At 37.3% G+C, this 11,706-nt stretch overlaps 1 protein-coding gene across 1 annotated transcript; it reads right to left on the reverse strand.

Annotated features, from left to right (window-relative positions):
• Positions 1–2,326: 2,326 nt before the first annotated feature.
• LOC103681223 (olfactory receptor 52D1-like) lies at positions 2,327–3,271 on the reverse strand. The gene has a single exon (XM_008710756.1). The coding sequence runs from the start codon at positions 3,269–3,271 to the stop codon at positions 2,327–2,329; it is 945 nt and encodes a 314-aa protein (XP_008708978.1).
• Between the last annotated feature and the right edge of the window lie 8,435 nt (positions 3,272–11,706).

The following is an 11,706-nucleotide window of genomic DNA, read 5'->3' on the forward strand; positions in this document are numbered from 1 at the left end:
GGCTGGGGAAAGGGAAGGGTGAAGAGGTAGAGGACAGAAGATTTTTACTGCAGTAAAAATTATTCTGTACGATTCTAGAACAATGGATACATGTTACATGTCATGATACATTTGTCAACACACAGCGAATGGACAACACCAAGGGTTAACCCTAATGCAAACTGTGGACTTCGAGTAATGGTGACGTGCTACTGTAAGTTAACTGACTGTAGCGAATGCCTCACCTTCATGAGGGATGTTGAGTGTAGAGGATGCTATACGTATGTGGGGCCAGAGAATCTATGGGAACTCTCTGTACCCTCCTCTCAATTTTGCTTTGGGCCTAAAACTGTTCTAAAAAATAAAGTTTACATAATTGGGTAGATAGATAATAAGTGATCTCTGATTTTTTTTTAAGAAATAGAATGCCTTAGCAACAGACAGTTTAATAAGGTCCAATATATCTATACTAATGAATATTTTGTGGAAATCAAAAAGGATTAGATAGTGACATTGGTATTATTCTTAACATTCATATTCATAAAGTAAAATTTGAGTAATGTGGAATATCACTTAAAATATATATTCCATTTTCAGTAGCTTTTAAAACCACCTACATTCTCTTGATTCTAGTATTTCTTTTTTTTTCCTAATATTTCTTTCAACTACAAATAAAAATGTGGAAAATATAAAAGGATTGACAATTTGGTCACACTAGTTAACTCGAGAGAGACTTTTATGAATATATAGGGAATGGCAGAAAAAAATAAAATGTAATTTCTACAGTAAGAAAAGTAAGTTTACTGTCCACATTATGGAAAATTATAAAATTTATGTACATTCTAGACCACAGTTTCATGAAAGAAAGACTAACAAAATGTCCATTGTGTTTGTTGTCAGTTTATTGGACTTACACTTTTTTTTTTTTCTAAAGATCTATTAATGTATTTTGGTGGGGAGGGGTAGAGAGAGAGAGAATCTTCTTAATTCTGTGCTGAGCTTCTAGCCTGACATGAGCTTGATCTCACAACCCTGAGATCATGACCTGAGCCAAAACCGAGTCAGTTGCTTAACTGAGTCTGTGCCCCCCAGGTACCCCTGGGTTTACACTTCTAAACAAATGTCTTCCTTTTACCTTTTCAGTGTTCAAATTTTCCAAAAAATATTTCTTTTTTTTTTTAAGATTATTTATTTATTTATTTGACACAGAGAGAGAGACAGCCAGCGAGAGAGGGAACACAAGCAGGGGCAGTGGGAGAGGAAGAAGCAGGCTCCCAGCGGAGGAGCCTGATGCGGGGCTCGATCCAAGAACGCTGGGATCACGCCCTGAGCCGAAGGCAGATGCTTAACGACTGTGCCACCCAGGTGCCCCCCCAAAATATTTCCATTGCATTATTAGAAAAAGTAGGTAGTCATTGCCATATGAACACTGTGAATGAATTGATCTGTATCATATAAAGCCAATTTAATAACATGCTGCATTTCTCCTCAAAACTAACCTCAGTCTGAAATAGTTACTTTGATGAATAACAGTCCTGTTGGATGGGAAAATTGTATGCAGATTTTCAGCCGACTACTGTAATTTTCTGTTTCTGTTCCTTTCCCTTTGTTTTATACTTTTTCCCAAACTAAGAATTTTTAAGGTATATATTATTCTTGAAGCAAAAGAGCTCTTAAATTCTAGCTGTGGCACAAGCTGATATATACAGAAGAGCTCTACTTATAAGTAGAGCTCACCTCTACATTGATTACACAAAATTGAAGAATATATGATAAGCTAAAACAAAACAAAACAATATATGATAAGTTAAGCCTCAGTTATAGGTCCAGTTTCTTTAAAATGGAAGCAAATTTAAAAACTTCAGAGACACACTTTGCCCTTTCAGTTTTTCTGTCAGTTTCTAGATTATTAACTGTTACAAGCAAGACAAAAAATGCTGACTATACTATACTGACCGATACTGACATCAGTGTATTCGCCACTCCAGGTTGAGTGTGCCTGTGCTAAGGAATGATGGAATGAGAAAACATTTGTCATTGAAGAAACATACTACGTAACTTATGTACCTTGAACTTGATTCTAGGTGTTGGGAAATTTGTGTTGGGAGCAGAAAATCGGAAATGGCCCTGTACTAAAAATAGTAAAGTCTTTCACAAAATAGTGTATAATTGTTGGGACCTACTGCATTCCATATATTAATTACAAATTTTTATAGTAAGTATGGCCCAATAGTCACCCGGGAAATTTCTGTCTTCTTAAGTAATAGTGTTTTCCTTGAATATAAACAAGGCCATAATTCCGTGGTATCTGCCTTTCTTGCTGGTTAACTAAAAACACCTTACAAACTCAAACATAGGTGTTTTTAAAGACTTTAAGAAACCTATCCCGGATATTTTTGGTTTTGACACCGTAGATGATAGGGTTCATCATCGGAGGGATAAGAAGATAAATGTTGGCTGTAAAGATGTGGATGTGCGGAGCTATGTTCTGACCAAATCTGTGGGTGATGAAGGAGAAAAAGGCAGGAATGTAGGACACTAAGATGACCCAAGCATGAGAGCTACATGTGCTTAAGGTCTTGAGTCTAGCCTCCTTTGATGGGAGTTGAAATACAGCATGAAGAATGAGAACATAAGAGCAGATTATCAATATGAAGTCCAGCCCACCTGAAAGGAAGGCAAGGATTAAACCATAGAGTCTGTGGATCCTGGTGTTGGCACAGGCCAGCTTGATCAGGGCCATAAATTCGCAGTAGGTATGGGTGATGATGTTGGTTTTGCAGTAGGGAAGCCTCATCAGTAAGAAAGGATGAGGAGTCAGCAGGATAATTCCACGCAGGACAATGGCCAAACTCAAAGCCATGATCACTCCATGTGTAAGGATGGTGGAGTGCCTGAGAGGGTTGCAGATGGCCACATATCGGTCAAAGGCCATGGCCAATAAAAATCCCGACTCCATGGTGGACAGAGAGTGGATGAAGAATATCTGGGTGAGGCAAGCTTTAAAGCTAATTTCTCTGTCATTGAACCAGAAGAGGCTGAGAATCTTGGGAAGGGCACTGGTGCTAAGCATCAAGTCATTCAGAGAGAGCATGCAGAGGAAGAGATACATGGGCTCATGAAGACTGGGGTCCATCTTGATGATGAACACAAGGACACAATTCCCCATCAGAGCCAGTAGGTAGACCAGGCAAAAGGGGATGGAGATCCAGACATGAGCAGCCTCCAGCCCTGGGATTCCAAGGAGGAGGAAAGTAGTTGGGTGGAAACTGGTTCTATTTTGAACTAACATTTTCAGTCATTAAACTTGCTGTAATTTAATTGTTGTCAACATTATTTTCAATAGGTAGAGCGTAAAAAAATGCTCTTTGTTTGCCCCTAAAATATGTGACCCATGTCTTATGACAATCTATAGTAGGAAACCTTGTGCCAGATTCAGGTATGGGGGTGAGGAGGTAGAATTTGCTGGTAATTTGTTTTAATCTCAAAATTCAAAAGGTGAAGAGTGGGCTTTACCCTAGGGAAAGAATGAAGAGAACCTGAAGTTGTGATATTTTGCTGCACATCTCATTTATTCCCCACTGCATAAACACCACCTCGTAATTGCTGGAAACATACCATGTACTTAATTTGCTTATACTTTCACTAAGCAGATAAATAAGAACAAAAGAGGCTGCTTTTCAAATAAAAACTAGAAAGTTATTGCCCTGATTATGTCTCTGAAACATCTTTTGCCCTATCAGGCTTATTTTTTCTCTTCATTGGAAATTTTTTTTTTTACATAAAACCCTTTATAAAAGCATATTGCTATTTTAGATTGAAAACACTTACTGAACCTAGTACAAATCAATTTCTGTGAATGTGATCAGACGGATATGCAAAAGCAAATATGAACATTTTGGACCACTTAAACCTTGATTTTTAGTTTTATTTGATCTTTGTTACTCTTACTTTATGAAGTTCAAACAAAGCATCCAGCCACGTCTCTCAGATACATTTCTATAGCAGCCGCAAAATTTATGCATTATTTCAGAATTTAACCTACTTCATTTATCATTATTTTTGGTCTTAGTATCTTTTAAATCGCCAAAATATTTTGTTCAGCTGCATGCACCAGTAAGCCCATAAAATATTATGGTTTTTTTTTTTTTAAGATTTTATTTACTTATTTGACAGAGAGAGCGCACACGCATAAGCAGGGGTAGCAGCAGAGGGAGAGGGAGAAGCAGACTCCCCACTGAGCAGGGATCCCTATGCTGGGCTGGATCCCAGTATCCTGGGATCATGACCTGAGCCAAAGGCAGACACTCAACAGACTGAGCCACCCAGGTGGCCCCATAAAATATTATGGTTAAATAATTCTGTTTTTTTCAATAAATAGCTTCCATTTTCAATTCCCTAAGCACTACCTTTCTTTTACTCACCTTCGCCTATATTGGAGACCTTCTAGATGCCCCTACAATTTAGCTTCTGAGGTAAAGAATGGCACAGCAAGAGCCCTTCCTGACCCTGCTTCTGTCCTGTGGCTGGAGTCCGTTCGCTGCTCACGAAACTAGCAAACTGTTAAATCTTTTTAATTCCTCCTCTGTTTTGCTCTGGAGTAGAAATGCCTGTCTCACATAGTCGTCCTATTTCTTCATCTGGCTGGCTGTTGCCTGGCTTGCACTCAGCTTTCAGATGGTGGTAAGACAAACCAGCTGTCTCCTACTTCTTGCTCTGGTGCCCATGGGTTTTTCAGGAAGGTTATGCAAAATTAATGCCCCATGGGGTTGGCGGTCAATGACCATGAATGAGAATATCTCTTTTTGTTCCTCTCGAGGAGTCTTACTGACCAGAGAGATGATAGCCTTTGAGAGTTTGCAGTCACTAGAGGACTAGCTTCAGGACCCAATAATAAAAGAGTCCGTGGGTCATAATGGTGATTGTTTAATTGTACTTTTGTGGGACTAAACATTACAGATTGTATAGGGGAAACATCAGTCTTCACAGCATGAAGTTGATGAAACTTACATAGCCCCACATTTTTGAACAGTAGAGTTCTAAGTCAGTATGGTTTGAAGCCGTGCTAATAGAGTATTACCCAGGCCATATCTGCCGCAGAATCACCGGAAATGATCATATTTTCCCAGATAGTCCCTAAAATTTCATCTTCCCCCAGATATTGCCTAAGTTATATCAGCTCAGCTGATGTTATTTCCTTATCTTAAAAAGGAGGATAATAATATCTACTTTTCAGGAGTTACGTGATATTAAGATAAATAAATATAAACTAAAATTCCCCATTTACTATTTGACAAATAAAAAGTCATTTTATACTTATTATTATTGTTGTTATTTTAATGTTGCCTTTCAAATGTAAGCCTGGAATTTCCATTTCCAAGTGAACATGAAGAACTAGTAACAATGTCAAGCAGAGTAATTAAATTCCTTGCTGTTCTTTGAGAGCCTTGGAAAGAATCTGTGAAATTAGTACTGACAATCATTGATGATCAGTGAACTATTGATTGATTGATGACCAAGGAACTATTACATCAGACATGAGTCAAAACAGACCATATAATGAGTCATTTTGTCCCTTCTTCTACCGCTTCTCCTGTCATTAGTCTTCTCTGACCAGTCTGCAGTTACGGACTTCCCTGGGCCATCAACTGCACCACTAATTTTGCGTCTGATGTTCATGTTGTTTGTGATATCTTCACTAAAGCTCATAGGGCAAATGATTTGCCCAAATCAAACAGAGAGCAACTGAGGATGTCTCAGAGAACACATTTAGAACTGGGAGATTTAATATGTCAACTTGAGTGGAAGGGAAAAAACCACAATGCTATATAACATATTTTATCTTGGAATCTTTGTTTCCTTTCTCAAAGACAAAAGTCCCTGTTTCCCTTCTCTCAGTTAGTGTGGCGTAAAAGGCCCTTATGGATATGTAAACTGCAAGGAAAGCAGTCTTATTAATATCAGGAGTCTACTCCGTAGAGAGTCAAATAATAAGAAAAATGTGTTAAATATCAGGAATTCCATATCCTATTTTTTCTCTTCTTTTTTTTTAAAGATTTAAATAAATAGATAGAAATAGATACATTGATATGTAGCTAGATACGTGGACATATATTTCTGATTAGTATAATAATCTGGAATACTTTGAACGCCAGGCTTTTAGTCTTCTTCTGTAAACCTGGGAAACTAAGCAGCTAAGCCTTCTAAATGGACGGAGCTTCCTTTTGTTAAGGCCAGCGTGGGCATCTTTAGGTAAAATCTGCCGAACCTCAGGCTGTAGAGGAAGACCTGGTTTCGGGGTTGGTTTTGTATTGATCACAACCATTTTCATGTAATTTAATCTTCGCGATCTCAAATTTCCTATACTTTAAAATATGGATGCTAGTAGTACATGTATCATAATGTCGATATGAAGCTTAAATAAATTAATATGGCTGTAGTGTTAAATAGCATGAATAACATAGTGATCATGTTAATAAGTGGTGGTGCTTAACGATGATGGGAGTTGTCGTGGTGATAATAAATGGTGCATCGATTTTCTTCCTCTGAGACTCTGTTGGATTTAAAGATTTTCTCATGAAAAGGGAAATCTTCCTTTCAAAGCCAGCTGCCTTTACGGGGCTCCAGTTCTGCTAGTTCTTCTGTGCCGCAAATCGGACATGGGTAAACACCTGTGCAACGATGGGATAGCAATAAATTCCTGACTGTGACTGATGGGGGGATTATGTCTAGAACTCATTACAAATAAAAATACAGGCAAAGTTTATGCAGGTGAAAGCAACATCCTCCAAACGCAACTCTACTTCTAATACAAGTATATTTAAGACAAAGTACTTGCTTTATTTTTTATGTTAACTTCCTTTTTTCTTTTTCATTTTTTTAATTTAGATTCAATTAACCAACTTATAGCGAGTCATTAGTTTCAGATGTAGTGTTCAATAATTTATCAGTTGTGTAAAATACTTGCTTTAAACTGCCTTATTTCTCAGTTGGCTCAGAATGCAGGCAGGGCAAACATTGGTCACATGCTGCCCCTTGTCCCACATCCCTAAACCAAGTAATACCGTTTTCCCTTTCTCTTCTTTTCTCTCCACTATGTGTCTGTAGTATCTGCCAGAAAGCCTCTCTGAGGAGTTTCTACTGAGTTTTGGGTAAAAGATGGGGGATAGGCATCTTTCCACATGAGAAAATGTGATAAAAAACATAAATATATTTCCAAATGTGAAGGTAGTCTTTGAAATGGAAAACACCCTCCCATATTTTTTGTGAAGTTTAATTGGCAGATTTGTTTATGATGGAAAATTGGAAATCCCTTTTTTGTCAGGGATGAAACTTTTCTAGAATTATTGTGATTCTCTGTAGGGGTTATTCTTTCTCATAATCCTCCCAGAACACACTCTTCTTCTTATCAAGAAAATCCCCGTACCCACTAAGTTCAATTGAAGCAGGTATTAACTTCCCAGGAAACTATCTCTGAATGTCTCTGGTAATAAAGCCTAGCTTATTTGCCTCTCATTTGCACTCATAGAACACACTTTCAAATAGTTGACATTTTTATACAATGTTACGTATATGTACAATGTATATTTAAATTTTTTTTAAAGATTTTATTTATTTATTCGATAGAGACAGAGACAGCCAACGAGACAGGGAACACAAGCAGGGGGAGTGGGAGAGGAAGAAGCAGGCTCATAGCGGAGGAGCCTGATGTGGGGCGCGATCCCATAACGCCGGGATCACGTCCTGAGCCGAAGGCAGACGCTTAACCGCTGTGCCACCCAGGCGCCCAACGTATATTTAAATTTATCTTCTAAATAAATTGCAGGATTCCTGAGAGCAACATCTAAATGTTATCACTGTTTTATGCCTGATATCTGGCAATAAGCCTTCCATGGAGTTGGCTCTTTCCATAGGGAAAAATTAATTGCATTAAAAATAGAATTATACATTTACTTATCATTAAATGATACCTGCTACAGAAAATACTGTAGGGAATAAAGTTTAGAATAGATTCAGTCCCTATTTCATTATTTAAATAAAAAAGAACAATATTAACCTGTTCCTAGCTAATTTAAAAACTCTTCCAGATATCCCTAGATATCACTAAAACACAAAAAACAACTGTGTAATGTCACATCAATTATATCTATTCAATATAGGTATATTAACATCAATTGCTTAATTATTTACATTTGCCTCATCACTTGCATGTTAGAGTATATATGCAAAATAATGAACAGAATAGATATGAATTATTTTCTTTTAGTTAATTTTATTATTTTTTTATAATGGTCAATTAGCCAACATACAGTACATCATTAGTTTTCGTTGTAGTGGTCATAAATATTCTACTCTCTGTGTCACCAATAACATACATCCTCTCATAAATACATAATTAAAAAATCATGACACATTTATATTCATTTCATTAGCAAATTAAAATGGAACAATCAGAGCAAATCGAAATGATTAATTACCTACTGAGATTATCTGAATAAGTTCTGGTGTCAGTAAGAGAGAGGTGAATCAAAAAACAAATAGGATGAATGGATAAATGATAGAGGGATGAACAGAAAGATAGATATGAGATAAAGGAAACAGCTACATGGGAAGGGGAGAATCAAGGGAGTGAGAAAACATGATGGATATTTACTGTGTTTTTTCCCACTTTTCTGTTTCTTTAAAAATATTTGTAATAAAAATTTGGGGGAAGAAGGGAGACGCAGCTCTGGTCGTTACTGCTATTCAGTAGTGGGGAAAGAGAATGAGAATTTGCTTTCTATAATGGGGGCCTTTCCATGTCTCTTAGGTTGGACTATAGTCTTCACAGCCTTTTCTATTTCCTTAGGAGATATTTTCACTTAATGTAATGGGGGGCGCCTAGGTGGCACAGTGGTTAAGCGTCTGCCTTCGGCTCAGGGCGTGATCCCGACGTTCTGGGATCGAGCCCCACATCAGGCTCCTCCGCTGGGAGCCTGCTTCTTCCTCTCCCGCTCCCCCTGTTTATGTTCCCTCTCTCGCTGGCTGTCTCTCTCTGTCAAATAAATAAATAAAATCTTTTTAAAAAGGTAATGGCAATATCATGATAAAATGAAATTCATTTAAAGAATACAAGGAAAAGGTAACACCTTAAAGAGTAAAGCTACAGTCCACTCTGCATCCTTTTGGATAGGCTTGTCCTCCACTGAAGTATTTCATGGCAATCTGTGTAGATACATTGTGTGTGTGTATGCATGTGTCTCTGTGTGTTTACTTCACCAGTGAATAGTATGGGAAAATGTTTCTCAATTTGTATAGTGAAGACTCAGATATAAGAGTTTAGATAGCTAAGGATTTCTAAATTTGAATTTAAAGGATTATATGGGGACATTTGTTTCTGGACAAGTTGGAGTAACTGACACCTGCATGAAAGAACTAAAATACCATAAAATATATGAAGTAAAGGCATTCAAGATATTGGACATCAGAGAGTGAAGGACAATGGAACCTGAGGAATGGGAAATAAATGAGGTTATCACCAAGCTACTGCATAAGGAAAGTTATCAAAACACATTAGGGAAAGGTAGAACCCAGGCAGAGTTCAACATGATTCCTAAATTCAGGATCTGGAGCTGGGATTCTTGGGATTATAAAATAATTCGGAATAGTCAACCACTATACCAAAGAGAAGATATCTGCACAGAGAAGGAACTCTTTTGATCTTCAGAAGGACTGCATTAAAAACTTACTTTAGTACTAATTAGTTCATGCGTGAACTAATTAGTTCAGATTAGTTTGAACTAATCTACCCAAAACATATGTGGACCAGTCTACCCAAAATTGGAGGAAGAACCACACACAAAAACTTAGGACAATATTTGAAGCCAACCCTTTTTGAGCAGCCATACTGGAATTTTTCATAATTTATTGTGATATCTATATCAACAGAGTAATCTCTATGTCACAAAAACACAATAGATAGAGAAAGATATGGGGAGACCATACAGTGGGGCAAAATGAGTACTAGATGCTCTGCTTTCACATAATACAGCCTAAAACCAAAACCTGACAAGATCGACCAATTTTCAATCTAATCAAGTCTCAGAATAAAGCTTGAAAACATAGAAATTAAAAAAAAAATTAGCATCCAACAAGGTAAAATACACAAGGTCTGGCATTCTTTCCTACTTACCAGTCATGAAATTAAGTAGAAAAATAAAATTCATAGCAAGTGAGAACAATGAATCAATTGAAACTTACCCAGACAATGACACAAATATTAGAATTAATAGACACAGGTATTTAAAGTCTTTACAAATGCTTTCTGTGTCTTTGAAAACGAGCATCCTAGTATCCAAGGGAAGGGATAAAATTCACCATCAAAATAAACTGTCACTATTAGACACAGCTGGAAGTTCACTAAAATGCTCCATTCAAAAGGCTTTTTTTTTTTTTTTAATTTGACATGACTCAGAATTCACCCTATGAGAAAAAGGCATTTGTAGTGGCAATTGTTTAACATTTGAGTATCTTAAGGCAAATTTACTGATTGGGCTAACAAAAGACTGACCATAAAACTTAAACAACAAACAAACAAACAGAAAACAGAGATTGAGATGTCTATCAGAGGATTTGAAAAGTTCAAACATACTCCTAGGAATCTAGAAAACCACATACCTGTGTGCATAGCACATGCACAAGATTAAAAAAACAAACCAACAAACAAAAAACAACACTCGATGGGGCGCCTGGGGGGCACAGCGGTTAAGCGTCTGCCTTCGGCTCAGGGCGTGATCCCGACGTTCTGGGATCGAGCCCCACATCAGGCTCCTCCGCTGGGAGCCTGCTCCTTCCTCTCCCACTCCCCCTGCTTGTGTTCCCTCTCTCGCTGGCTGTCGCTCTCTCTCTGTCAAATAAATAAATAAAAATCTTAAAAAAACAACACTCGAAATAAAAATTCTGCTTTTTAATAGAAGACTTGATATCTGCTATTATAAATAAGTTCTACAAGCTAAAAGAAACCAAGTGTAAAGAAGAAAAAGAAAGATTGAGAATTGTGTCACCAAATAGAGAATATAAATAAAGAGAGAGGAATTATAAAAAAAGAACCAAATATAATGGCAAAGTATAATAAATGAAATGTAAAATTCACTACAGGTGCTCAAAAGCATATTTGAACTTGTAGAAAAAAAACGAATAAGCAAACTTGATGAGAGGCCAATTGAGACTATTCAACTAGAGAAGCAAGGGAAGAAATGCAGAAAAATGAAGAGTCTCAAAAACTTGCAGGATACTAACAAAAACAGCAACATACCTATAAAGAAAATCTGAGAACGACAAGAAAGACAGAAATAACATTTGAAGAAATAATGGCTGAAGTTTTTCAAAAATTAATTAAAAAAAAACCCTTTAATCCTCATATACAAGAAGCTCAGCAAATTCCAAGTAAAATGAATATAAGATATTCTTTACTAGAGTGTCAGTCAAACTTTTGAAAGAAGAGAACAAAGGGAGAATCTTGAAAGCAGTAAGATATTTTTTTTTTTTTAAAGATTTTATTTATTTATTTGACAGAGATAGAGACAGCCAGCGAGAGAGGGAACACAATCAGGGGGAGTGGGAGAGGAAGAAGCAGGCTCCTAGCGGAGGAGCCTGATGTGGGGCTCGATCCCATAACGCCAGGATCACGCCCTGAGCTGAAGGCAGAAGCTTAACCGCTGTGCCACCCAGGCGCCCCGAGATATGCTT

The sequence above is a fragment of the Ursus maritimus genome, unplaced genomic scaffold, assembly GCF_017311325.1.
Source record: "Ursus maritimus isolate PB19 unplaced genomic scaffold, ASM1731132v1 scaffold_16, whole genome shotgun sequence".
Classification (NCBI taxonomy): Eukaryota; Metazoa; Chordata; class Mammalia; order Carnivora; family Ursidae; genus Ursus; species Ursus maritimus.

Coding starts and splice junctions, on each gene's coding strand:
- LOC103681223 (XM_008710756.1), bottom strand. CDS start 3,271: ATGTTAGTTCAAAATAGAACCAGTTTCCACCCAACTACTTTCCTCCTC.